The 23,758-nt window shown below is 46.1% G+C and overlaps 1 protein-coding gene across 1 annotated transcript in view; it reads left to right on the forward strand.

Annotated features, from left to right (window-relative positions):
* The window catches only part of LOC118208669 (leucine-rich repeat-containing G-protein coupled receptor 6), a 94,652-nt gene that overhangs the window by 44,353 nt on the left and 26,541 nt on the right, over positions 1-23,758 (forward strand). Inside the window, exons 3-4 of the mRNA XM_035383553.1 lie at positions 12,994-13,065; positions 17,440-17,511. Of these exons, the coding sequence (XP_035239444.1) occupies positions 12,994-13,065; positions 17,440-17,511 (144 nt within the window). The remainder of the gene's footprint in view (positions 1-12,993; positions 13,066-17,439; positions 17,512-23,758) is intronic.

Here is a 23,758-nt window from a genome sequence, read left to right on the forward strand (position 1 = left end):
TGTGGTCAATGCAAAATGGCTATCTTCAGTGTGGCTAATGTTAAATGGTTATCTTCAGTGTGGCTAATGCAAAATGGCTATCTTCAGTGTTGCTAATGTTAAATGGTTATCTTCAGTGTGGCTAATGCAGAATGGCTATCTTCAGTGTGGCTAATGCTAAATAGCTATCTTCAGTGTGGCTAATGTTAAATGGTTATCTTCAGTGTGGCTAATGCAGAATGGCTATCTTCAGTGTGGCTAATGCAGAATGGCCATCTTCAGTGTGGCTAATGCATAATGGCTATCTTCAGTATGGCTAATGCAGAATGGCTATCTTCAGTGTGGCTAATGCAGAATGGCTATCTTCTGGAGCAAGCTCATTGTCTGATTGTGGGATTTCCTCAGGAGCAGATTCAGAGAGCTGTAATGGCACTCAGCTGCAATCACAGCGCTTGAGCCCTCTGTGATAAGATAAACAAAAGCAGGCCAGATCTGCACCGCTGATTTATTATTCCGCGCTGACGCTGGGCTATTAGGGGGGCCGAAGGCACAGTGTTTCCGCGCGTCCTTGGACAGGCCGGTAATTGCTGATGGGAGTTAATGGGCAGGGCATTGCCCCGTTCGAGAACCGGTGCCTCCTCGTTTCGAGGCCCATTAATCAGCGGCTATGACAGCTGCGTACCCGATTCCAGCTCGAGTTTCGCCGTCTCACATGAATTACGGGCCCTTTGTTTGTGTTGCTAATAGCGATTTCGCCGCGTGGGAACTGCTCGTACATTTTTGCCCGGGGTAGAGGAGCTTAATTGAAAGCAACGGCTCTTTCGCCCTTTTTCGCTCGCTCCCGATACGGTCGGCCATCTCCTCGCCCTGCCTCCGCACGTCCTCGACGACGGAAAACGTCGGTCAGGGGGTCGGCGCGCGGATCAACGTCCGCGCCATCCCGACGCGGACGAGGCGGAATGCGTGCGTGTCCGAAGGGCTCGACGGACGGGCTCCGGCGTAGACATGTGCGTCAGCCATTGTGCGATTTCGCCAGTGATGCATTTCGGGCGGGGCCGGAGATTAGGGGACGGGGCCGAGTTTTTAAGCCCGGCGGCAGGCGTTTGTCCGCCACGTCAAACGCCTCACGGAAGCCGTGACGTCAAAGAGTCATTCACAGCCAGGAAGAGAAAAGGCCCGGGGGCCATTGCGGCGGCCTGTGATTTCTCTGCGCGAAACGCAATGAAACGAACGTGTCATGTGATCGCTGACTCGTGATTAATAAAGCTTTGGGACCCGAGCAGGACTGTGTGTTCAGTGAAAACCCCGCCGTTCGGTGTTTTCATTGCTGATGCCTGAAGAAAGAAACGAACAAAAAGTGCGAATTTAAAAAAAAAGAAAGGATTTCGGGCCGGTTGATAGCGGAGATGAGAGAGGCCGGAGAAACAGGCGGAGGAAAAGGGCGGCCCAGCTGCGTTTCGCCGTCCCGCTTCGGGCCGGCGTCGAGCAGGCCGGCTCGTTCTCATCGTCCAAAAACACAACACAGAGCTCGTGTCTCCTGTGTATCCCGCTCTGGATGCAAGAGGACGCTTTTTAACGAGCGCCACTTTCATACCATAACATTTTATGTACAGCATTTGTTCCTTTGTAGCATCTCCAAAAAGGATATGACTGTCATAAAGTAGATTTTATGATACAACGACTCGGACTGTGACTTTCTTTTCTTTTTTTTTTCTTTTCAAAGAAAAGCCAGACTTGTTCCAAAAAGGGAAAAATAAAATCTTAAATCACTATACCTTTCGCTACCCTTTGGATCAACTATAGATTTTTTTTTTTTTCAGAAAGTTGAGCCATGTGTTTGTACTGCTTCAGCTGTTAAAATTGCACAACCGAAGCCGTGACTATGAGCGACACTCAGCTTGACACCTCCATTGGCATATTGTTGGGTTTGAACATTAAAGACCAACATTTTTTTTTCCCTAAGCTCCGTGCCCAAATGAAAATGTTTTCTTTTTCCTTTTCGCTAGAAATTTGAAAAAATCAAACCATAAATAAATACAATTAAATTCCCATAGATTCCAATTCATTTCATATTCAGTTCTAGGTGAAAGTAAATAAGTGGAAATGAATATAACAAATTATAGAATATAACTACAGTTTACAAAAACAAACTGCCAAAAAGGCACACAAACTGGTGCTGTAGTCAATGTTTGAATTCTGGGTCTGCTTTACAGTTTAGGTATAAATCAGATTTGTGTATTTCATTGAAATTTGTGATTAAACTTACACCACACTACATTCACCGTTATAAAAGTTTGACTCGCAATGTCGACCGCTGGATTGGCCCTCCTCCCCGACATATTCTGGCATATGTCACTAAAAGAAATGCTTTAATCCTGCTTTCCAATGTAGACATATTTGCATTTTTTTTATTTGAAAGTCTGCACTGTGTCTTTTATCTGACATCACTGGTACATGCCCATATCTCCCATAAGTCACTGCCAGTCAGCCTCGGTTTTGTGCAGTTCTACACCATCATCATTGGCACGGATATCACATTAAACTTTAGTGAAGACAAGCAACACATTTCTGGTGGAGGAATTCAGTTGATTTCCTGTTCTACCACTGACTTGTGCTTTATTTTTGTTTCTTTCCACCTAATTATACAATTTTTGTGTTTATTTGGCTATGAGAAGGACTTACATTCTCCCGTTTCACCTCTGAGGGGTGTCTGGCAGACAGAAACATTTCAATCACACAGTTGTTTCTTTGGGACTCACTGCGTAAACACAGCCTGGCTCCCAGAACCAGAAAAAAACGCCAGTAAGTCCCGTATTCTGTAACGAAACACTGCCCGACGAACCGAGAGGGCGCTGCCAAGCTTGTCTGGAGAAAGCAGGCTTGGCAACAGCTTTCAATCTGCACGCTTGACTCTGGTACACAGCAAAACAGGTCAAGTGTGACATATTCATCACAACCAGCAAAATATTCTTATGGAGCTTTAACTGGAGCTTTAACTGTTATGCTTTAAAATGCTTCTTTTTTTTTGCATAAATTGAATTAAAATTAATACATAAAATACAATAAATTGTATTTTTTAAAAAAGGAAAAATGCATAGCATGAAAAACTATAGTATGCATGTTTTAAGAACCAAAGTAATGCTAAGAATATGTACCATAGATGTAACAATGGACGTTTAATTAGTCATGTTACTGTAAGGCAGCTGCCTTGATAGCTAACAGCGACAGGATAAGAAGTGGTCCTGGAGTTCCTCTGCCAACGTTCTGCCCACCACAGTGCCATGGCGGTGGCTTCCTGCTGAACGACACCGCTGAAGAAAGAGCCTGGTTGCTGGGTAACGGCGTAGGGCGTATGGGATGAATTAGGCTGCCTGTGCTGCACTTGCGATTAGCTGCACAAGCCCTGCTCGGTAATTTGTAACATGTCGTGTTCCGTGATATGGTCCTTAGATCAGCTGTGAGACTACACCGCATATTTAACGGGGATAATCGTGGAAAGACGAAGGTGCTCTCGCACAGTCACAGGCCTAATTCAATCGTATCATGATTACAAGGAGAGAAAGCCAATGAGTTTATTTTGTTGCTCAGAAGAGATAAACCATACTGGAGTGTAAATAGCTAAATGTGCTAGGACCAAAACCACTGGTCTTTAGTACAGTACAAACTCTGTTTTACATGTGCTACAACCTCTGGTCTTTAGTACAGTCCTAACTCTGTTTTACATGTGCTACAACCTCTGGCTTTTAGTACAGTACTAACTCTGTTTTACATGTGCTACAACCTCTGGTCTTTAGTACAGTACTAACTCTGTTTTACATGTGCTACAACCTCTGGTCTTTAGTACAGTCCTAACTCTGTTTTACATGTGCTACAACCTCTGGCTTTTAGTACAGTACTAACTCTGTTTTACATGTGCTACAACCTCTGTTCTTTAGTACAGTCCTAACTCTGTTTTACATGTGCTACAACCTCTGGTCTTTAGTACAGTCCTAACTCTGTTTTACATGTGCTACAACCTCTGGTCTTTAGTACAGTACTAACTCTGTTTTACATGTGCTACAACCTCTGGTCTTTAGTACAGTACTAACTCTGTTTTACATGTGCTACAACCTCTGTTCTTTAGTACAGTCCTAACTCTGTTTTACATGTGCTACAACCTCTGTTCTTTAGTACAGTCCTAACTCTGTTTCACATGCGCTAAAACCTCTGGCCATTAGTGCAGTACGAAGGGTTGTTTTCAAGTTGAAGGTGGGAAAATCCAAGCTTGAGTGCAAAAACAGTTAGCTATAATTTCATCACCACTGGATTCCCATTAAAAATGTAAAACAAATGACACCAGTGTCAAACCACAGACGTGTAACGAGAACAGAACAGTTCTGAATGCAGAGTACATGATAACACTGTAAGTGTGCAAGAAGAAGATAAAGATCCCTTGTAAGCTGTTCAAAGGCTTTCGTGTCGGCCAAGTAGGGGAAAAGTAAAGCTCGAACCGGATAAGGCACAGCGCGCCTAACATCCCCTCTGATCTAATGCCTTAAAGAGATTTTAATGAGTTCCCAATTCCTCTCTCTCTGTCTCTCTCTCCCTCCCTCACCCTCACCCTCTCTCTCTCTCTCTCTCTCTCTCTCTATGATACGGTGTGTTGAATGATTTCATCTCTCTGCTGTGAGTGGCTAACCTCCTGCTGATCCTCTTATCAGCGCTCGCACCGTTTGCATCAGTCACTCTGCCAGTCTGTGGCTGATAAGGGCTTGCCAGGCCCTCAGCGTCCCTGCTGTGCTTGGGAATGGCCAGTGGGAAGTCCACTGCTGTGCTTGGGAATGGCCAGTGGGAATTCCACTGCTGTGCTTGGGAATGGCCAATGAGAATTCCACTGCTGTGCTTGGGAATGGCCAGTGGGAAGTCCACTGCCGTGCTTGGGAATGGCCAGTGGGAAGTCCACTGCTGTGCTTGGGAATGGCCATTGAGAATTCCACTGCTGTGCTTGGGAATAGCCAATGAGAATTCCACTGCTGTGCTTGGGAATGGCCAGTGGGAAGTCCACTGCTGTGCTTGGGAATGGCCAGTGGAAAGTCCACTGCTGTGCTTGGGAATAGCCAATGAGAATTCCACTGCTGTGCTTGGGAATGGCCAATGAGAATTCCAGTGCTGTGCTTGGGAATGGTCAATGAGAATTACACTGCTGTGTTATTTCACGCAGCAGTGTAGTATAATGGGTAAGGAGTTGGCCTTGTAACCTAGAGGTCGAAGGTTTGATTGCCCGATAGAACATTGCCGTTGTACCCTTGAGCAAGGTACTTAATTGCAGGTTAGTATATATCCAGCTGTATAATTGGATGCAATGTAAAGTTGTGTAAGTCGCTCTGGATAAGAGCGTCTGCTAAATGCCTGTGATGTAATGTAATGCTTATCAATACGCATGAGCGATTACAGCAATGCTATTTAATTAAAGCACTGCATCTGTAAATCAGGTGAATATAACTGCACAATCAAAGCAGGACATTATGCAGGAAATTATGTGTATGCACTACACTGAATATCTGCCCATTCACTGAAGGTGAGCGTTCTTGAATGACATAGGTACAGTTGGATATGGTTAGCTTGTCTGGATGAACCACATCGCTCGCACTCCATCACAGAGGTCTCCAGAGAATATGTCAGTCTGTAAGCATCTCCGCTAATTATGATTAATATGCATGTCCTCTGCTCCGCTACGCAAGCCGTGGTAGGCCTTCGTCTTTCAAACTCACGTCAAACATCAAACAAAGCATATGAAAAATAGCAGCAATGTGAGTTTGAGCAAGGACACCGCACAGCGCTGCAAAACATGCTTTGGCACTGCGATGAGATGTTAATAGTTGGGCTCGTTCCACATGCAGCCATTAATATGAGAAGATATATATAATTTCCGCACATTAAAATCCTGAGTTAATAGCACGGCCTCCGTTTTTGTTAGTCTCCCCGACCCCCCCCCCCCCAGCCCTACCTTCAGCCCCTCCCTCCACAGTGTCTCAGAGACGCTCCACACTACAGAGAACTGGAGCGCTTTCCACATATTTACATTAATCAAGCTAATGACACCTCATTTCCCTCTCCTTTGAGACCCTGCACTCTCACTGCATGTTCCATGCCCAAAGCTAGACAACCTTCAGGTTCTCTCATAGGGATCCAAGCGGTAATTTCGTTTGGCTTGCCGCTCCTTGTTATTAATGGCCCCCCTTTGATGTCCGGGCCAAGTTGGCTGCTGCGTGGCTGCCGTTCTTTGCCCAGGGCTTGTGTGTGTTCCGGGCCCTTCCTTGACCGGACTCCGCCCCGCTTTCACACCGTTGGCCGCGGACCGCACTTCCGTCGGGCGCGTCAGAACAACCCAAAATCCCCTCTTTGACCCCGCGCTTTCGGGACGGGTAGACGCGGCCGTCCCGAAACCATCAAAGGCCCGCGAACGGGTCTGCGCGCGCCCCCTCGCCCTCCCCCGGGGGCCTTCCTGTTCTCACGGTAACCTCAGATCCCCGTCAGTACCGCCGTGCCCTGGCTCACGCGGGGCCCGATCTGAGCCCCGGATCCGCCCCTTACGCCCCCGCCGCCCGGGGGGGGGGGGGGGGGGGCCTCTGCGCAAAGTCAGGTGATCTTCAATTAAACGGCTCTTTAATGCTGAGGAATCAAGGCCAAGGAAGCTAGGGGCCGGATGTGGCTAACACAGTAATGAAAAGGTGAGGCGGGTTTCAAACTCGTTGACATTGGACTCTCGTAAGGCAGTCTGGTAGACTGTACTCTGACCAGTATCAAAGGCACCCCTTATTTCTGAGCTCTCTGTTACAACAACATTCCTGTGTGTGCTTTCAAACGGAGGCGTGCAAAATTAGTGTCATTAATCCCTTGCTCCTGGCTAATTCTAACATCGCACACGAGGTTCAAAGGGAATTACTGCTAAACGTGAGAGTGTGAACTGAAGATGCAGGCTTTGAAGACTAATATAAGATTAATATAAACATATTTCTTAGTTTAACATAGAAAACTAATTGATTTCAATATCAGAGAGGGGTTTTATAAAATATTCATATAGTATACTATTTTCAGAGCAGAAATGTAGAAGGTAATGCACAGTTGATACATTGCATTTATTATTAACCACAGTAGAATTGGGGACATGTTTTTTGAGTGGCTAAGTATGTTGAGAGTAGTTTTATACTGCAACAAAGCAATAGCCTCGCTTTAATCAACAGACAGACTGGGAAAACTGCAAACAGTTTAAAAATATATATATTTATATTTACTTTGGTAGCCTGTTGATTGAGGAGCAATATGCTCTTAATGCTAAAAACCAGGAAGACAAAGGATTATTAGTGGTAGCTGGAACAATAAACCAGGATCTTTTCGTTTTTTGACACATCTCACTTATGGTCATTACTACACTATACAGAAAAACAGCCAGTTCTGTTTTAGTTGAATTTCACTGCATTGCTTAGGAGAGCCAGGATTGACACACCCCCCAAAATAATTTATCTAGCTAGCTGTTATCTACACTATCTACACTGTCTACAATACAGATTGTAATAATGGCTAAACAATGAAAAATATTACCTGGTCCTGCTGTGTATGGCTCCAGGATTGTAGCTTAGTTTGAAAAAGCAACTCTTAGCAAAATATCTTTTGATTTGCAGATTTACTTGTGAAAACCTTCTGTATATTCAAGTTTAAAAATCTGAAGAGTTTCCAATATTCATTAAATATGAAAGAACCTATTAACATGACATCAGCTCACATAATTTACTGCTTTAGGCTACTTTTAGCATGCTGTTTAAACAGTAGCAGTACTGTTGTTTGAACAACTGTAACATGTCTTTCAAATCCTGCCATAAAGAGAAATCGGACAAACCTGCACCAGAAGTTATCTCCCCCCTCCCAGTCTACCCCCACCACACCTGTCCTTGACAACAATAAATTAGCACAGGGCTTTCACAGAGGTTAGCGCTCGACAACCTTGCGCCAAGTGGAAATGTGAAGCCTCGACCGGCCTATGCCAGGACACGGTGGCGGGTGAATCGCACGCTTGGCGGATGGACTGTGAGCTCTCAGGCACGCGGTGGCGGGCGAATCGCACGCTTGGCGAATGGGCCCCTCGCCGGGCCCGGGGAAGGGCCTACGTGAAATCCCCAGCCAGCCATGCGCTGCAGATAACCCCTCTCTCTCCTGAGGGCCCAGCATCATACCGCCATCTCAGATAAACAGCGGCACAGCCTCGGAACCAGACGGAGGGCTATAGGAGGAACAGTGGGTCAACCCCACCCCCCCACATAACACTGCTCACCCCCCCACCCCCCACACATAACGCTGCTCCCCTCCCCATCCACCCCCCCACCCCCACTCTGATTTTATCCGGCACACCGTTGATTTTCCCCTCTTTTTTTCTGGTAAGAGAAAACATGTGTTGCAATCAAGTGGTGTTTATACGCTTGAGTTGGCTCTCATTTTCCACGGTGCAGTTATCCAGGCTCCTCCGTGGTGCCGCAGGTCAGTCCCGACCGCAGACTCTCAGACCTGGTGCTCTCTACACCTTCCCCGGGCACCTGTGCCTTCTACGGTCCTCCCCAACACGTTCAATCAGAGGTCAATGAGTCATGTTGCTGCGTGCTAACGTGCTAACATGCTGCGCGCTACGATCGTGCTTTAGTTGGCCCATCAGCACACATTTTCCTGCAGCACAAAAACACAGCGAGATTGATCAAATATCTGGATGTGCCACTGGAAAAAGTGGGACTACCATTAAAAATATTTACTTTAGAAAAGTTATTTTGGTCATCTGGAATCTTGGAGAATACTTTTAAAGAAATTGCACAGGTCCACCCTTTCTGAAACTGCGTATTACATATTGATTACAGTTAAAAATTAGGTAAAGGGGTCAAAGGTTAATTGAACTATATGGGAGAAAGGGTTTTTTTCCCTTAGTTGCGACATTTGATGCATATGCACAATAACCACATGTGGCTCTACCGAAAGCCCATGAAATAGGTCCATACCATGGCGTGATGCAAAAGTGTGTTTCTGTAGGAGCCAAAGTTCATTTCGATGGTAAACACAGACCCAGAGAGCACTAGTAGTACCGTCGGCTTCTCTTCTTGTCCTTAAAGCTATTTTGCCCAGCAGGTCGAGCTTCTTGGTCACAGATGACCTAAGAGCACCCATCCATCCTCTCGTGTTTGTGGAGGCTAAATTGGATTTCATAGTTCATGCAAGACATATTTCTTGGAATCCTACGTAGCATTACTTTTTCCGAGCCTGACCTGAAAAGAGGTTCGGCGCATAGTTCACTTACTGTAAATATTTGCAGACTTATTTTTGAACACTGGGAGTCAATCACTGTATCAGTCTTTGCTGAGGTATGTTTACTTCCACACCACTCTGTATTCTTAGAACACTGAAGGGTTTCCTTCCAGGAGGAGGTTGACCTCCCATATCTCAAGATTTTCTTTCCCTTTTTTAATATAGAACATGATTTCAGCTGTAAACTTCCAATATCAGGAGGGCGTAATAAAAGCAATCGATCGCAAATATATGTGAAATAATCTTCACAAAAGAGATTTTAGATGGAGAAAATATACTTAAGAAGTGGAGAAATTGCCTGAGGTAACAAACCTGAGGTGATTTTAATCATAAAAGATATGTATGGTGCTGCATGCACTGAAATGATTTTTGAGAAGAAGAAACTCCTGTGACAGGTGTTTTCATTTAATATAACAGGAGGACTAAGCTGGGTGGAATTAAGGGGGTTGTGCAAGCTGCCCACTGTGATGCCTGTCAAATATTACTTTCTTGCATCTGGTGTAGTATTCTCCTCAAATACAACTACGATTATTTTTCCACAAACAAACTCAAATGATGAAAAAGCGTAATTAAAATGTACGGTATGCTGGCTCCAGACGAAGCAGTTAAGAGAGCAAAACTGGACTGCGCAGGGGGGTCGGGGGTCGGGGGGGGGGGAGACGCCTGCTGACTGGCACTGAGTGTTTTGGTCGCTGAAACTGAGCAGCGTGACTCAGAATTTTGCTGAAAGGGGAGAGAAACCTTTAACAGACACACGGCCCTGTTCTCTCCCAGCTGGGGCAAGGCCAGAACCTTGGATCTGGGTCTGTATGGGTTCAGTATAACTCCAGCCCCGAAGGTAAAGAGTAGGCTCCCCATTTTCAAAAGCCCATGTAAACAGCAGATTGGCATGATGAACGATGGACAAGCGTTGACATGGAGTAGCCTAGCGTAGGCTCCTGGGGTCAGGTGACCTCCAGCGTCGATGAGTGACTTCTGCCTACAGAGCCAGGCCTCTGAGGATGCCGTGGCGCGTGATGAATGTTGTCCTTCTCTTAATGATATGGAACTTCACTGTCGACCGGAGGCCCAAATTCTTCCGAAAGAACAATTCTGAATAGACTCTCCAAGGTTCCATCATCAAGACCGACATCTGTTACAAATATGTTTTCGGTGAATGTACTGAAAAATTATTACAATCAGTTTTTCCTCAGAACAATATGTTTTATGTTCGTCACACAAATGGCCCCGCTTAATGCACCCTGAAAACTGAAGATCAATAATATGTTAGCTGTACATAGCAACAGTTGCTGTGTATGTTAAAAAAACCTTTGTTACCCTTCAAACACTGGTGGATTTTGACAGTTTTTTTATTTTTATTTTTTTTACTAAATTTGAATTTGTAGGGGATATTAAAAATGTTCTTGTGGTTTTCAAGCCTACGCAGGCTATGAATGGCTTGTGATATATTGTTGTCTCATGAGATTTGCATCCTGCAAGTTATGTTTACTGATGTCAAGATGTTGAATTCCACTGGAATTAAATTCACTGTTTGCTTACATACGCTAATAATACAAACAGGCATGTATGAGCAATACTGGACACATGTACTTTGTTTTATTTGACCATACACGTTCAGGACTATATTCGGTTGGCTGAACAATAAGACAGCATAATCAAGTGCAAAAAATATCGCCAACGGTTCTGATAAATTTATCAAGACAAGTTTAACACGGAATTTGTTGAATGTGCCGTGGACACTGCATAAGCAACTTTCATGAAGACTTGCATTTTGCTTAGAGTTAAAGATGATGGGAAGATGATATAAATGTGTTACAGAGTCTTAAAAGTACCAACATACCATTTTGCAAATAAAAGTGAAAATACAAGAAATACATTTTCAATTGTCATTTCATTTAAACATAAATTATATATATTTTACATTTATAAATGAAAATGTGCAATAAAGGTTTGACGCTTTTGTGGTACCTGTCTTTAGAAATATGGGCTGAGACACAGTCCAGCGACTTCCTTTCAATGCAATTCATTTGATAAAAAAATGCCACATGCTATACACAGTTATTTCTGCTGAGTGACCCACTTTCAGGGAAAACATATATATGCACTGCATATAATTTATTGTTTCTGCGTTCACAAAACAAAAATCAACAGCAGCCATGGTTTGTGTGGGTCTGTAAGGAACAGAATCTGTGAATAGTGATCTGGCATGTTTGGTGGCGTCATGCCCATGATGCTGCAGCGCTAACGGTGTTTCTGAATGGCCGACATGACGGCCAATCATGAGCCAGCGGCGTCTGTTGTGCTGGTGATGAGCATCTCTGTAGCGCGGTGGGTTTATCTCAATCACACTTCCCAGCATGCTGACAGTGCAAAACGAACGGCCGACATGTAAACTCCATCCTTCTCTCGCAAAGGAAATCATATGGCCAAATGTGAATTGTGAATGGTGGGGGGGAGGGGGGGGGGAGGAGGAGGGAGGCTGTTGGCTTCAAGACAAATGCGCTCATTGTTGTGAAATATGGGTGGTCTTCGGATATTTGATGTGCTGTTCCAATACGTCAGCGAGACTCGGGGTTTGGACAGGGTTTGGACAGCGCGGGCCAAACAAACAGAAACAAATTGTTATTAGGCGATTTGTTTGATAAACAAATTGATTAGCAAAAAATTGCCGGTCGAACAGCTGCGAGGTGTTCGGTTTCTCCCCGTCCCAGGACGGCCCGAGCCGAGGCACGGGCGCCAGAAGGAGCTCGTCGAATCGCACGGCTCGGCCGCCACGCGAGGCTCTTACACGACTCCAAACGCTTTTTTTTAACAAAAGGGTAATGGTGTTAACCACAATGCCCTGGCGTTGGGCCTCGCGCTCTGTATCAGAGACCCTTCATTGTATGCCTGTTCCTTGAAGCTGGAAGAGATAAATAAATTTTTAAAAAAAGATCATGACAATTTGCAGCACTGAACGCCAATAGCATGGAACTTTCTCAGTTTGCTGTCGATCCGAATCTTTCTCAGTTCAAGCTCGTTTGTCACTAGGGTGCGCGGATACGTTTTTGGCTTTTTTTTTTTTCAAAGATAAAAGAATAGGCTCAGAGTGTCCCGGGGTTGAAGTGGCAACCGAAAAGAGAAACCCTGAAAAACAAAATGATAAAAACGAGCGCTAGTATATCCTCTGAATGGCGCGTCTGTCAGCGCCCCGCACAACAGAGACTAATGGAGCGGAACATTTCCATGGAAACTAATTGATTTGTCAGATCAGAGACATGTTGGTGGGCTGCGTTCAATCTTGAAACTGCGTGTTTATCATATTCCTGCAAGTGCATTTCCCCATTGTTGCTCCCTTAGAGAGCACTCTAACATGACTATAATATACAAAGACACACAGCAATGCATTTGCAGAGAATGACGTCGACTGACTTGAAGAAGAGGGGGGGGGGGGGGGTGTTGAAAAAGGGGCAGAAAGAAGTAGAAACTCCAGCTGCGGAAGAACTTGGGCCAGCACGCCCGATCTCCCCGAGTCCCCGCAGAGCTGGAAGTCACCGGGCGTTCAGGCTCGCTGGTTCAGCAGGAACCTTCCAGAGGACGTCTCTGCTGAGGCCATCAGTGCTCGCTCGCCCTGTGAGTGATGGAGCGAGCGAGCTGACTCCCCTCTGCGTCTCTCTCTCTCTCTCTCTCTCTCTCTCTCTCTGTCCCCTGCAGGAGGCTGTCCGGAAACCGCCTCAGAGACGTCCCCAAGCAGGTCTTCACGGGCCTCTACAATCTCAAAGTGCTGTGAGTGCCTCTGTCTGTCTGTCCGTCCCTCCGTCTGCCTGTCTGTCCATCTGTCTCTCTGTCCATCTCTCTGTCCCTCTGTCTGTCCATCTCTCTGTCCGTCTGTCTGTCCACCTGCCCGTTCATGGCGCATCAGCGCACGTGGCGTGAATTAGCCCGCGCGTGGGGTACCGCTCTTGTAAATACACGCCTGCCACGCCTCATCGAAATGATTACCCCCTTCTAACCTCTCAGAAAGCGTAACGATACAGTTTTCCACATGTGGACCTACTGTGTGTAATGTATACCTGTAGCATTGACTTTAATGAAAGAAACCACTGTTTTATGTTTTTTTTAATGTTATTATGTGCTCACGAGTTGAAAAAAGGGAGAGAGCGTCACTGACTTCACGGCATCCGTAAGCTTATCTGTGGCACAGGGGTGTCCTCTCATGCTTCCTCTCTAAAGGGGAAAATCCCTTTACTGTGAAACTGCCAGAGCACTGGCAGCTCCTGAAGCACTCCAAGACTCACACAAGACTCAAGGTGAACTCACAAATAATTCCTCCTAAAACCAAGCGAATAAAAAGTCTCTTTTTGTCAAAAAGCCGACAAAATGCACGGTTCTCAAAATGGCGTGTGCCTCCGTAGAGCTAAGCTGTGCCTCTGGAGGACTCCATTACTCGACCCTGTGGTCATTAGGACCAGGACCACCAGTCTGCCCACCAGGACAATCACAACCAAGACATTACCTGACCCCGTGGTCATTAGGACCAGGACCACCAGTCTGCCCACCAGGTCAATCACAACCAAGACATTACCTGACCCCGTGGTCATTAGGACCAGGACCACCAGTCTGCCCACCAGGACAATCACAACCAAGACATTACCTGACCCCGTGGTCATTAGGACCAGGACCACCAGTCTGGCCACCAGGACAATCACAACCAAGACATTACTCGACCCTGTGGTCATTAGGACCAGGACCACCAGTCTGCCCACCAGGACAATCACAACCAAGACATTACCTGACCCCGTGGTCATTAGGACCAGGACCACCGGTCTGCCCACCAGGACAATCACAACCAAGACATTACCTAACCCCGTGGTCATTAGGACCAGGACCACCAGTCTGCCCACCAGGACAATCACAACCAAGACATTACCTAACCCCGTGGTCATTAGGACCAGGACCACCAGTCTGCCCACCAGGACAATCACAACCAAGACATTACCTAACCCCATGGCCATTAGGACCAGGACCACCAGTCTGCCCACCAGGACAATCACAACCAAGACATTACCTAACCCCATGGTCATTAGGACCAGGACCACCAGTCTGCCCACCAGGACAATCACAACCAAGACATTACTCGACCCTGTGGTCATTAGGACCAGGACCACCAGTCTGGCCACCAAGACAATCACAACCAAGACATTACCTAACCCCGTGGTCATTAGGACCAGGACCACCAGTCTGCCCACCAGGCTGGCCAATCACACCAAGACATTACCTGACCCCGTGGTCATTAGGACCAGGACCACCAGTCTGCCCACCAGGACAATCACAACCAAGACATTACCTAACCCTGTGGTCATTAGGACCAGGACCACCAGTCTGCCCACCAGGACAATCACAACCAAGACATTACCTGACCCCGTGGTCATTAGGACCAGGACCACCAGTCTGCCCACCAGGCCGGCCAATCACAACCAAGACATTACCTGACCCCGTGGTCATTAGGACCAGGACCACCAGTCTGCCCACCAGGACAATCACAACCAAGACATTACCTGACCCCGTGGTCATTAGGACCAGGACCACCAGTCTGCCCACCAGGCCGGCCAATCACAACCAAGACATTACCTGACCCCGTGGTCATTAGGACCAGGACCGCCTTACTGCCCACCAGGCCGGCCAATCACAACCAAGACATTACCTGACCCCGTGGTCATTAGGACCAGGACCACCAGTCTGGCCACCAGTCTGGCCACCAGGACAATCACAACCAAGATCACTTAAGTGCTCTCGCAATAGAGGTTTCCAAAATCTGCAACAAAACAAGACAAAATGGGAACATTCTCTGCCCTTCCAATGGCTTTTTGTGTAGAAAAAAAAATAGGAAACAGCGCTTTTACTCATGAGGGAACCAAATAATAGTGGTTATTTCACTATAGGGACAACCACTTCTGCTTGGATGTGCTGTGCGTCCATCTTTTGCAAAATGTCACAGCGAGAGCGAGGTTTAATAACAACACTGTTCATACCTAGCATCTATTCAGAAATGGCTTTTTCCTTTTTTCTGAACTCACGGTGGTAAGAAGCCGAAAGCGGGGGTTGTACAACTGTTTATTAAATCCCTGTCATCTGTCTGTGGAATGTTTCAAAATTTAAATTACGTTTTCTTCCATGTCCAGTTTATTCTCTTCCGTTGTCAAAGGATTTGGATTAACTATTGACCTTGTTTGGGGTTAGCACAAGGTTCCAGGCTCACTCTGTCAGACTTCAGTTTGACGAAGTAATGGGGAATGATTAAAATCCACTCCCCACCCTCCTCCTCTTGAAAAAAATGGCTATTTATCTTGGCCTTTAATCATTGATTATGAATGCAAAAACAACCCTTTACTCTTCAACACGAACGCAAAAAAATAAAATCCTGACCATTTTCAGGTAGAAATAAAAAGTTGACTAATGATTCTTAAAAAAAAACAAAAAAAAAGAATAAGACTAAACAAACTTAATCATGTTGCTCTTGAAGCGCAGATTGGTAGTGTAGGCTATTTTAGCGATGTTTGGTCATTTGAAGCGGTAAACTTGCAAAGGGCCCGTTGTGGAAGCTCGATCCCCTGATAACGACCTTCCCGCCACGCCGGCTTTGCTTTTGCTGGAAAACACTGGAGACTCTCTTCTGCGCTGCCCCGTTCCACGAGGCTCGGCTTTGATTGGCCACGATAAAGCCGTCTGCTGTGTAATTAGGCCCGTCATCTACGACTGGGACGTCTCACGTTGTAATTATTTGTATTGTTCAAAAAGCCAGACGTTATTGTGTACGCTTCCTCTTTTCGCCCTCCCCGATTTCTGCAAGTATGACATCAGTGGCCCACCCAAGGAGCTCCTCTCTCTCTTTCTTTCTTTCTTCCTTCCATGGCTCTCACACACATTCTCTCAGTGCACACACACACACACGCACACACACGCACACGCACACACGCACACACACACACACACGCACACACACACACACACTCACGCACACACACGCACACACACGCACACGCACACGTACACACACTCACACACACACACACGCACACACACACACGCACACACACACGCACACACACACACACGCACACACACACACACACGCACACACACATACACGCACACACACGCACACACACATACACATGCTTATACACACACACGCACACACACACACGCACACACACACATACCTGCACACACACGCATGCAAAAGCACACACACACACACACCTACACACACACACACGCACACACACATTCCTTCCCTTCCGTTCTTCCCCGCTCTGAAGCCAGCTCCACACGCTGGATGTAAAATCCTATCTCCTGGCCGATTGAAGTGGAGAAAAAATAAAGTTTTATTATTGCGCTTTTGTTCTCGCTGTGTAAACAACAACTGTCTCCCATATGATTTCACTACGCCAGGCAGATACGCGTCTGGCCGGCTGACATTCCTCGCTTCCAGACACGCTCGTTTGTAATTAACGCTCTGCTGGAATCGCCGCGGTAACCAGGGCGCGCGCTGGGGGAAACGACTCCCCAGGTGCGTCACAGGTACTCATTTTCAAACCAGCGCCGCGAGCGTTCTTCGCAACCGGGCCAGCGAAAAAGAGCGAATCTGGTCGTTTGAGTAATAACGGAGATCAGTCATCTTCTGTCAACGGAGCGTGGGGATGGCGGGAGAAACGCAACGTCTGAAATTCTCTGCTCCTTTTCCAAGCATTCCTGATATGCTCGACTCCCCCCCCCCCCCCCACCTGGGGGAGTTTTCCATTACCTGACTGTGAGTTATCATTTTTTAAGGCAAGGACGATTTGCGCCAAATGAGTGTGGTGGGTCGCGAGCGGGAGAGACACGGACACCGGCTGTTTCCTGTTCCGTCTCTTCCTGCTCGTGTTTGGATTGGACGGTCAATGTTCCAAACCTTAACGCGCCGGCGCTGAGCTCCAGACACGGCTTTTAAGACTCAACATCGAACAGCCCTGGTCTGGACAAACTCAGGAACCATTAGTGAATCCACTGCTATTGCAAGCTCTTACTGTTCTAATGTGAATTCTATTTTTTTTTTTTTTTTAAATGCCACACTAAATGAACGCGACACCCATGCCATTCTTAATTTCCGATTTGCAGGATGCTGCAGAACAATCAGATCGAGCGTCTCCCCAGTGAGGCCACGTGGGACTTGCCCAACCTGCTGTCGCTGTGAGTAACGCCGCCCCTCCCCTTTGAGTTTGGGTCCTGGGACAGAGCCCGAGCCGACCCACGTATGAGACTGAACACCAGCGCAAACTGACAGGGCGTGCACGGCAGTCTGAAGCAAAGTGTAACTTAACACAAGTGGCCTTAGTAGAATGAGAGAATAACTGCACACTCCAAGACTCTCAAGACTCTCTCAAGCACCTATCTGGGCCCACTGGTCATAACTGGGCTGCAGATTGACAGGTAAATAGCTGTGGCTAATTGCACGCCAGTAGGTGTGCTGTGGAAAAGCTGGACAACCGTTCAATTTTTGACAGGAAGTGGCAGCGTTTCAGTGTTAAACAGAGTAAGGGAGAACACAGAGGCTTTAAGTCATACAGCTTCCATTTGATGATTCACCAAGCCAGACTGCTTTAATCCATTCACAGTAGAGAGGAAAGAAAAATGAGATAGAGAGAGGGCAAGAGAGAGAGAGAGAGAGAGAGAGAGCGAGAGAAATTTGGTGCAAATGAACTGTCAAATGTACTGCTCGATTAAAAAAAAAAAACACAACAGAAAGGAAGACCAAAAAAACACTCCTCAAGCATGAAAGAAACCTGTGAATCACAGAGTAACACAATAACTTGTTTAGCACTCCAATATCAAATCTAATAATACAGGGGGAGGGATAGGATTGCTTATTACTGTAATCCTCCAATGAGGTAACTCTTGGCAGGTCTCTACAACAAAGCTGGGACAGGAAAGCTGGGTTATTTATACGCCTATTAGGACCATTAAGGCCTTTATTAAGCTGCTTCCACCAGGGAGGATCGGGTTCAGGATTTATGGTACACTGGGTGATAGTAAAACAGGTGCTACACGGCCATGCGAGTGTCAGGAACGCAGTCTGGTCGAGCCTTCCCCTCCTGTGGAGAAGTGTCGAGCAGATGTTTGGAGCCGCAGACAGAGTCTTCTGTGGCCGTCCGGCGATGTACGTCGTCGCTCATCTCCCCGATAGCACAGGGACGACAAAACGCCATAAGTTCGGCCCGCTCGACTGTCTCCGAAGTCTGCCGCACAACGCCATCTCCCCCGGCGCCCGTCGGCTCGAAACGTGACAAACCTTTGGACGGTCGGCAGAGGGGGAAAAATTCCAGCATTCTCCTTTCGTGATGGAAGCAGGATGCCGGTCTTTCATTTGTTTTGTTGTCTTAGGTTCTTAAAAGAACAGAGTTGATTGCCGAACGCTCCATTTAGAATACCTCAGTCTATCTTGGGGTTTTTGCTATGCTGCCGGAGTGGGGGGGGTGGGCTGCATCTGGAAGCCATGAGCTGGAGGACGGCCACTGTGGTTCACTTCTCCAAGAGACGTCCTCAGTGAGCTGTGAAAGAACCCGTTTTCTCTTCCGTTTGTCTCTTGTGTCCCAGCTTTCCCCTCTTCTTTCCGCTTTGTGTCCTCATTATCTTAGCCATTTCACGTTGGCTCACTGCCGCTCTGCAATCATTCCCCCTCGAAGGGTCAAGGGTCCCAGTATCATCAGGTCCTGTCTAGCTTACTCACGCGTCACTTGAGTGTTTGTACGTCGAGCACCAAGTCCCTTCAGATTGTCCCACCTTCTCTGAGTCATACCACCAAGACAGTACGGCGCTGTTTCCAAGTGTGAATAACACCATGTAAACCAATTCAGTCATTTCCTACAGCTTATTGAGGATGTTTTTGTTATGTTCAGAGGTGTAGAAATTTAATTAGCTTGCCACCAACAGTTTTCCCACTGGAATAACCTGTTCTGTCAGAGTCTCCATCACTCAGTAGCTGTGGCCAGACCTTCCCTGTAGTTCTGCTCAACTGGCTGTTAGCCATCCCAGTTATATTCATTTTCAAAGCAATTAAACTATAATGGTGATTCAGGGAGACGTGTTTTATGGCTCCTTTTAATATGTTAAGACTTAAAGTCATTCAAGAATTACAAAGCATGCAATTTAAGCTAATGATAAGCTGAAGAGACATAAATCATTTTCAAAGCTTCAAAAAAAAAATATCTTCTGGCGCCTGACATTGACACACAGAAGAAACACAGAACGCATACGGTAACTGCTGTTAGAAGATGGCGTCAACCCATCCAAAGGCACCAAATTCAGTTAAGGGTCTAGGGTCAGGCCGTAACAAGAAGTAGGGTAAGTGAAATGAGTCACTCCAGTCCTTATGTAATACGGTTGTTTGAGACAATTAGTCTGCAGTCTGAGGCTAATAGTCTGAATAATGTACCTCAAACAGAGATTTAAAATTCCACCCAGAGTAGATCACCTTCAAAAATAACAAAGGAAAAATAACAAAGCAAAATAACAAAATAGTGTCCCAAAGAATCTGGAGCCCAGCTGGGAACACAGTAGCTAACAAGAGCACTACACAATGAGCCAAGGCCAAGAGTTGAGAGAGTTGAGGTCGATAACAAGTGAATAGCCAAACACGAAATCCAATCAGTGAGCAAAGCAGAGGGCTAGGCGAGAATCGGAATCAAACAAAATAAGGTCATATACGTAAAGTCAAATGAGGTACACACTATCCACAACAACAGCAAGCACGAGTTTGAAGAGCAAGTCTCCACTGGTAAGTGGCAAATGGCGGCTTTTTCAAAGTCAAACGGAAGCAGAAATGGCCAATCAGATGACAAACCAGAAGAACGAGATACACATACAGCCAAGACAAACGTAAACACAAAACTTACGACGGGTCATAACACAGGCAACCTGATTGGTCCACTCTCAGATTCCTTCCACTAGCATCATGCACATTAGTGGAAGCTGACTGTCTGAGGACGTGTTTGTGAGTCTCAGCTTCCTTCAGGTGTTTAAGCCAGCGAAAGAGCATATGGCAAACTATCAATTACATACTGACTTGATGTTATGTAACTGCAATATTACTGAACTGGCCCTGATATTTTTCTTCAAAACCTTTTTTACTTATTTACACTGAGGACACCCGAGCAGGTTGCCAAGGACTAATGATTCATTATTATGATTACATGAGTAGTTTCACAGGCTGTTTTTAGAGGAAAGCTTTTAATCTTGCAGGAAATATGTACGGCACAGAGGATGTTTCTGCTTCATATACCACATTATTAAGGAATATGTATGATCAAGCCTAACAATGAAAAGAGTAGGTGCTTCTAGAAAAAGTCTAAACAAGCTCAGTAGTTGCGATACTTGTATAACATATTGGTAACACAACTACAGTAGGACACCTCCGATGTCCATTGGATGATTTTTGGAGACCGGCTTTTCAAAAATGGGAAATTTATGACTACATGCCGTCTTTGATGATGGGTGAAGAACTCCTGTGAAAAACACATGTTTGAGAAGCCCTGCAGATTAACCCAAAGGCATTCTCCTAGCCATTACAGCACGAGCTCTACCACAGCGCAGCGCTGGCCTTTGATCCGACAGCATTCTTGGGAGGAATGAAGGATACAATGCTGTCTTGGGAGGGCTGAGGTATGGGTGGAAACTGCAGCCTGGCAGGTAGCAAGAGTCCAATAAATCACCGCTCTTCTGACAGAGGAAAAATGAGTTTTTCCACTGCGCTGTGAGGCTGTGAAGCTAATTAAAATGAATGAGCACACAGAAGTGACATGTACACAAGTCTCTCGTGCACGTTTATTCTGCAGTTTTGTAACGTCTATTTAGGTGTCAGACTCGTTAATTGATATCATTTTATATTCATGTATGAAATAATATCGAGGAAAGGGTACTTAAGGACACTGGTGATGAAGGTATGCAAATTGTATGACAATATATTTTAAGTTAAATAAATAAATAAATCTTCAGGAAGGAATTGTTTAGTAAGACTATGTAGTATGAGGTTGTGTTTTGCAACTGATACTGAGAGATCTTATTAAAGTTTGGTGAACTAGAACATACTCACACAATGGCCCCAGTGGCCTAGCAGGTGGAAGGATAAGTGAAAATGCAAAATGTTCCGGAAAACTTGATGAACACCTGTGGAACAGGGCTCAAAGTGAGAGTCTTTTTCATCTTCACTGAACTCTAATTACAAATACGGAGCAAAGAAACCAGAAAGCCTGAGAAAATCAAAATGGCTGAAAGCCAGGAATTTCCTGAGTAGGAATTGTTTATGCTGAAAAGCCTCTGTTGCACAAGCTGGGCAAATGAAATATCTTATTATCTCCATTTGGTTTTAAGGGTTTAAATGTTTGCAGAGCAGGGCCTTATGTTACTAACTGAGAGTGGGTTAAATTCCCTTTACATGGACACGCTCATGAGACCAAGCAGGTGCATTGTGTTCCTGGAAAATATTTTCACCTGCATATTCCTTCCTTTTTGCATGTATTCTTTATGATTGTTATTTTGTAAGAGGAATACCAAATTGTAAGCGGCAACCAATTACTCGTACTTGAGAGCTTATTAAGGTCTCATAGTCTATCCAGACACTGAAAGGAAAAATTCCAGGTCAGGTACAGGAATCTGTTATGTCCAGAACTTTTTAATGGACAAATTGAATTTTATTTTTTTATTTTTGTCTGTAGCTAATAAAGGCGGACCACCCCTTCTCCCCATTACAGGAACTCAGAATTAAAGCAGGGCTATCTTCTATGGTTGCAACTCCAAATAAAACTGAGCAGGTGCATGATAATCACAACAAAGCCAATAGCTGCAGCCTGGGACAAATTTCAATAAGTACGCATAAAACTATTTGCTACAAAATGAGAGCCAATTTAACTGAAAAATAATAACTCATTACATGTACTGTACATTACATTACTGTACATTATTCTAATTAAAATTGTTGTATTTGGACTTTGTTAGAGTTGCACGCATTTCAGAAATACAAACAGCGTCTGTTCTCGTCAGGTTCAGACGTCTGAGGCACTACTGCATATGCGTAGAAAAGAGACACAGGATGCACAGGATGTCAATGTTCTTCAGAGTCAATGGCTTTAAAAAAAAAATCAAATAAAATAAAACAAATCACGTAAAGTTGTATTGTTGATTCTGAATAAGATTTTTCCTAAATCAAAAAATGGAAGCCCTCCACCCATCCCCCCCCGCTCCCCCTCCCGATGATCTCTGGGCCCGCCCTCATGCACAACCCTCCTTGAGCGTTCGAATGAACAGATCACCGAGGGGGAATCGGAAGTTATAATTCTACTTGAAGACTGAGTCTTTTTTTTTTTAATGCCTTTTTTCTGTGCCGCGTGACACGCTCACCCGTGCCCCCCCCCCCGAGCGCCGGGGCTGGGGGAGACGCGGAAAAGGAACGAGCGAGCGGGAAAGGGCCCGGAGCGGACGAGAGGGAGGAAGTGCTCGCAGCCGGCCCCGTGTACCCGAGCGGCGTCATTCATCGCCGGGGGAGGAAGGGGTGTGGGGGGGGGGGGCGCCCCAACTCAGCGGGGTGCATTTATTCGATCAAAGGCTCTGCTCGCGGACGTTCGGGGAAAATATATATCTCGGTTGTGGAAATGTCAAGGTCGCGCAACGACAAGCCAAAAAGAGAGGAAGGGGCTGTGGGTTCCGACTCGTGTTTGGTGAAAGAAGTCCCTCTTCCTGCTCTTTCAATTACTTCCAGACTCTCGCCGCTGATCACTTCTTCGCTGCTTTTATCTTTTCTTTGGCCTTTTTTTTAAACGTTTTTAATGATTTTGAAAAAGCCAGAGATCCTTTTTTTTTTTTTTTTTTTTTTAAAAAAAGGCTTTTAAAGGTTTCCAGTCAACACCGACACTCCCCGTTTGCTCAGTTGTTTGTTCTCTGGATCACATTTAAACACGGTTAAGAAGAAGAAGAAGAAAAAAAAAGACCCCAGTAATACATTAAAACTGAAACCGTGAAATTGCACAAAATCACAAGAGTGGGTGGCAAACCAGTGAAGGGACTGAGGGAAAGAGGGCTTTGCGTTCCAGCGGGCCTGACGCGTGCGCCTCGGTCATCGCGCACTTCCTGTAGACGCGTGCGCCGCGGTCATCGCGCACTTCCTGTAAACATCGGCGCGCTGCTCGGCGATGCGGCGGGGGGGGAACTCGCTCAGCGCTGATTACGCTCTTCAGGATTTCTTCCCTCTGTAATTAAAATTCCCTTTTTCTTGCCGGCGCTCTTCTCTCTGGGTGACGGGGGGGGGGGGGGGGGTTGGGAGGCGGAGCGGCGCACCTGCGGGTCCCGTCTGAAGATCGCCGGCGAGCGCAGGCCTCCGCCCGTCCCGTGGCGTGCCCGCGCTCGCAGCGTCGCGGAACGGTTTAATTAGCGCGGGGATAAATCACCC

Source organism: Anguilla anguilla, chromosome 11 (genome assembly GCF_013347855.1).
Source record: "Anguilla anguilla isolate fAngAng1 chromosome 11, fAngAng1.pri, whole genome shotgun sequence".
Lineage (NCBI taxonomy): Eukaryota > Metazoa > Chordata > Actinopteri > Anguilliformes > Anguillidae > Anguilla > Anguilla anguilla.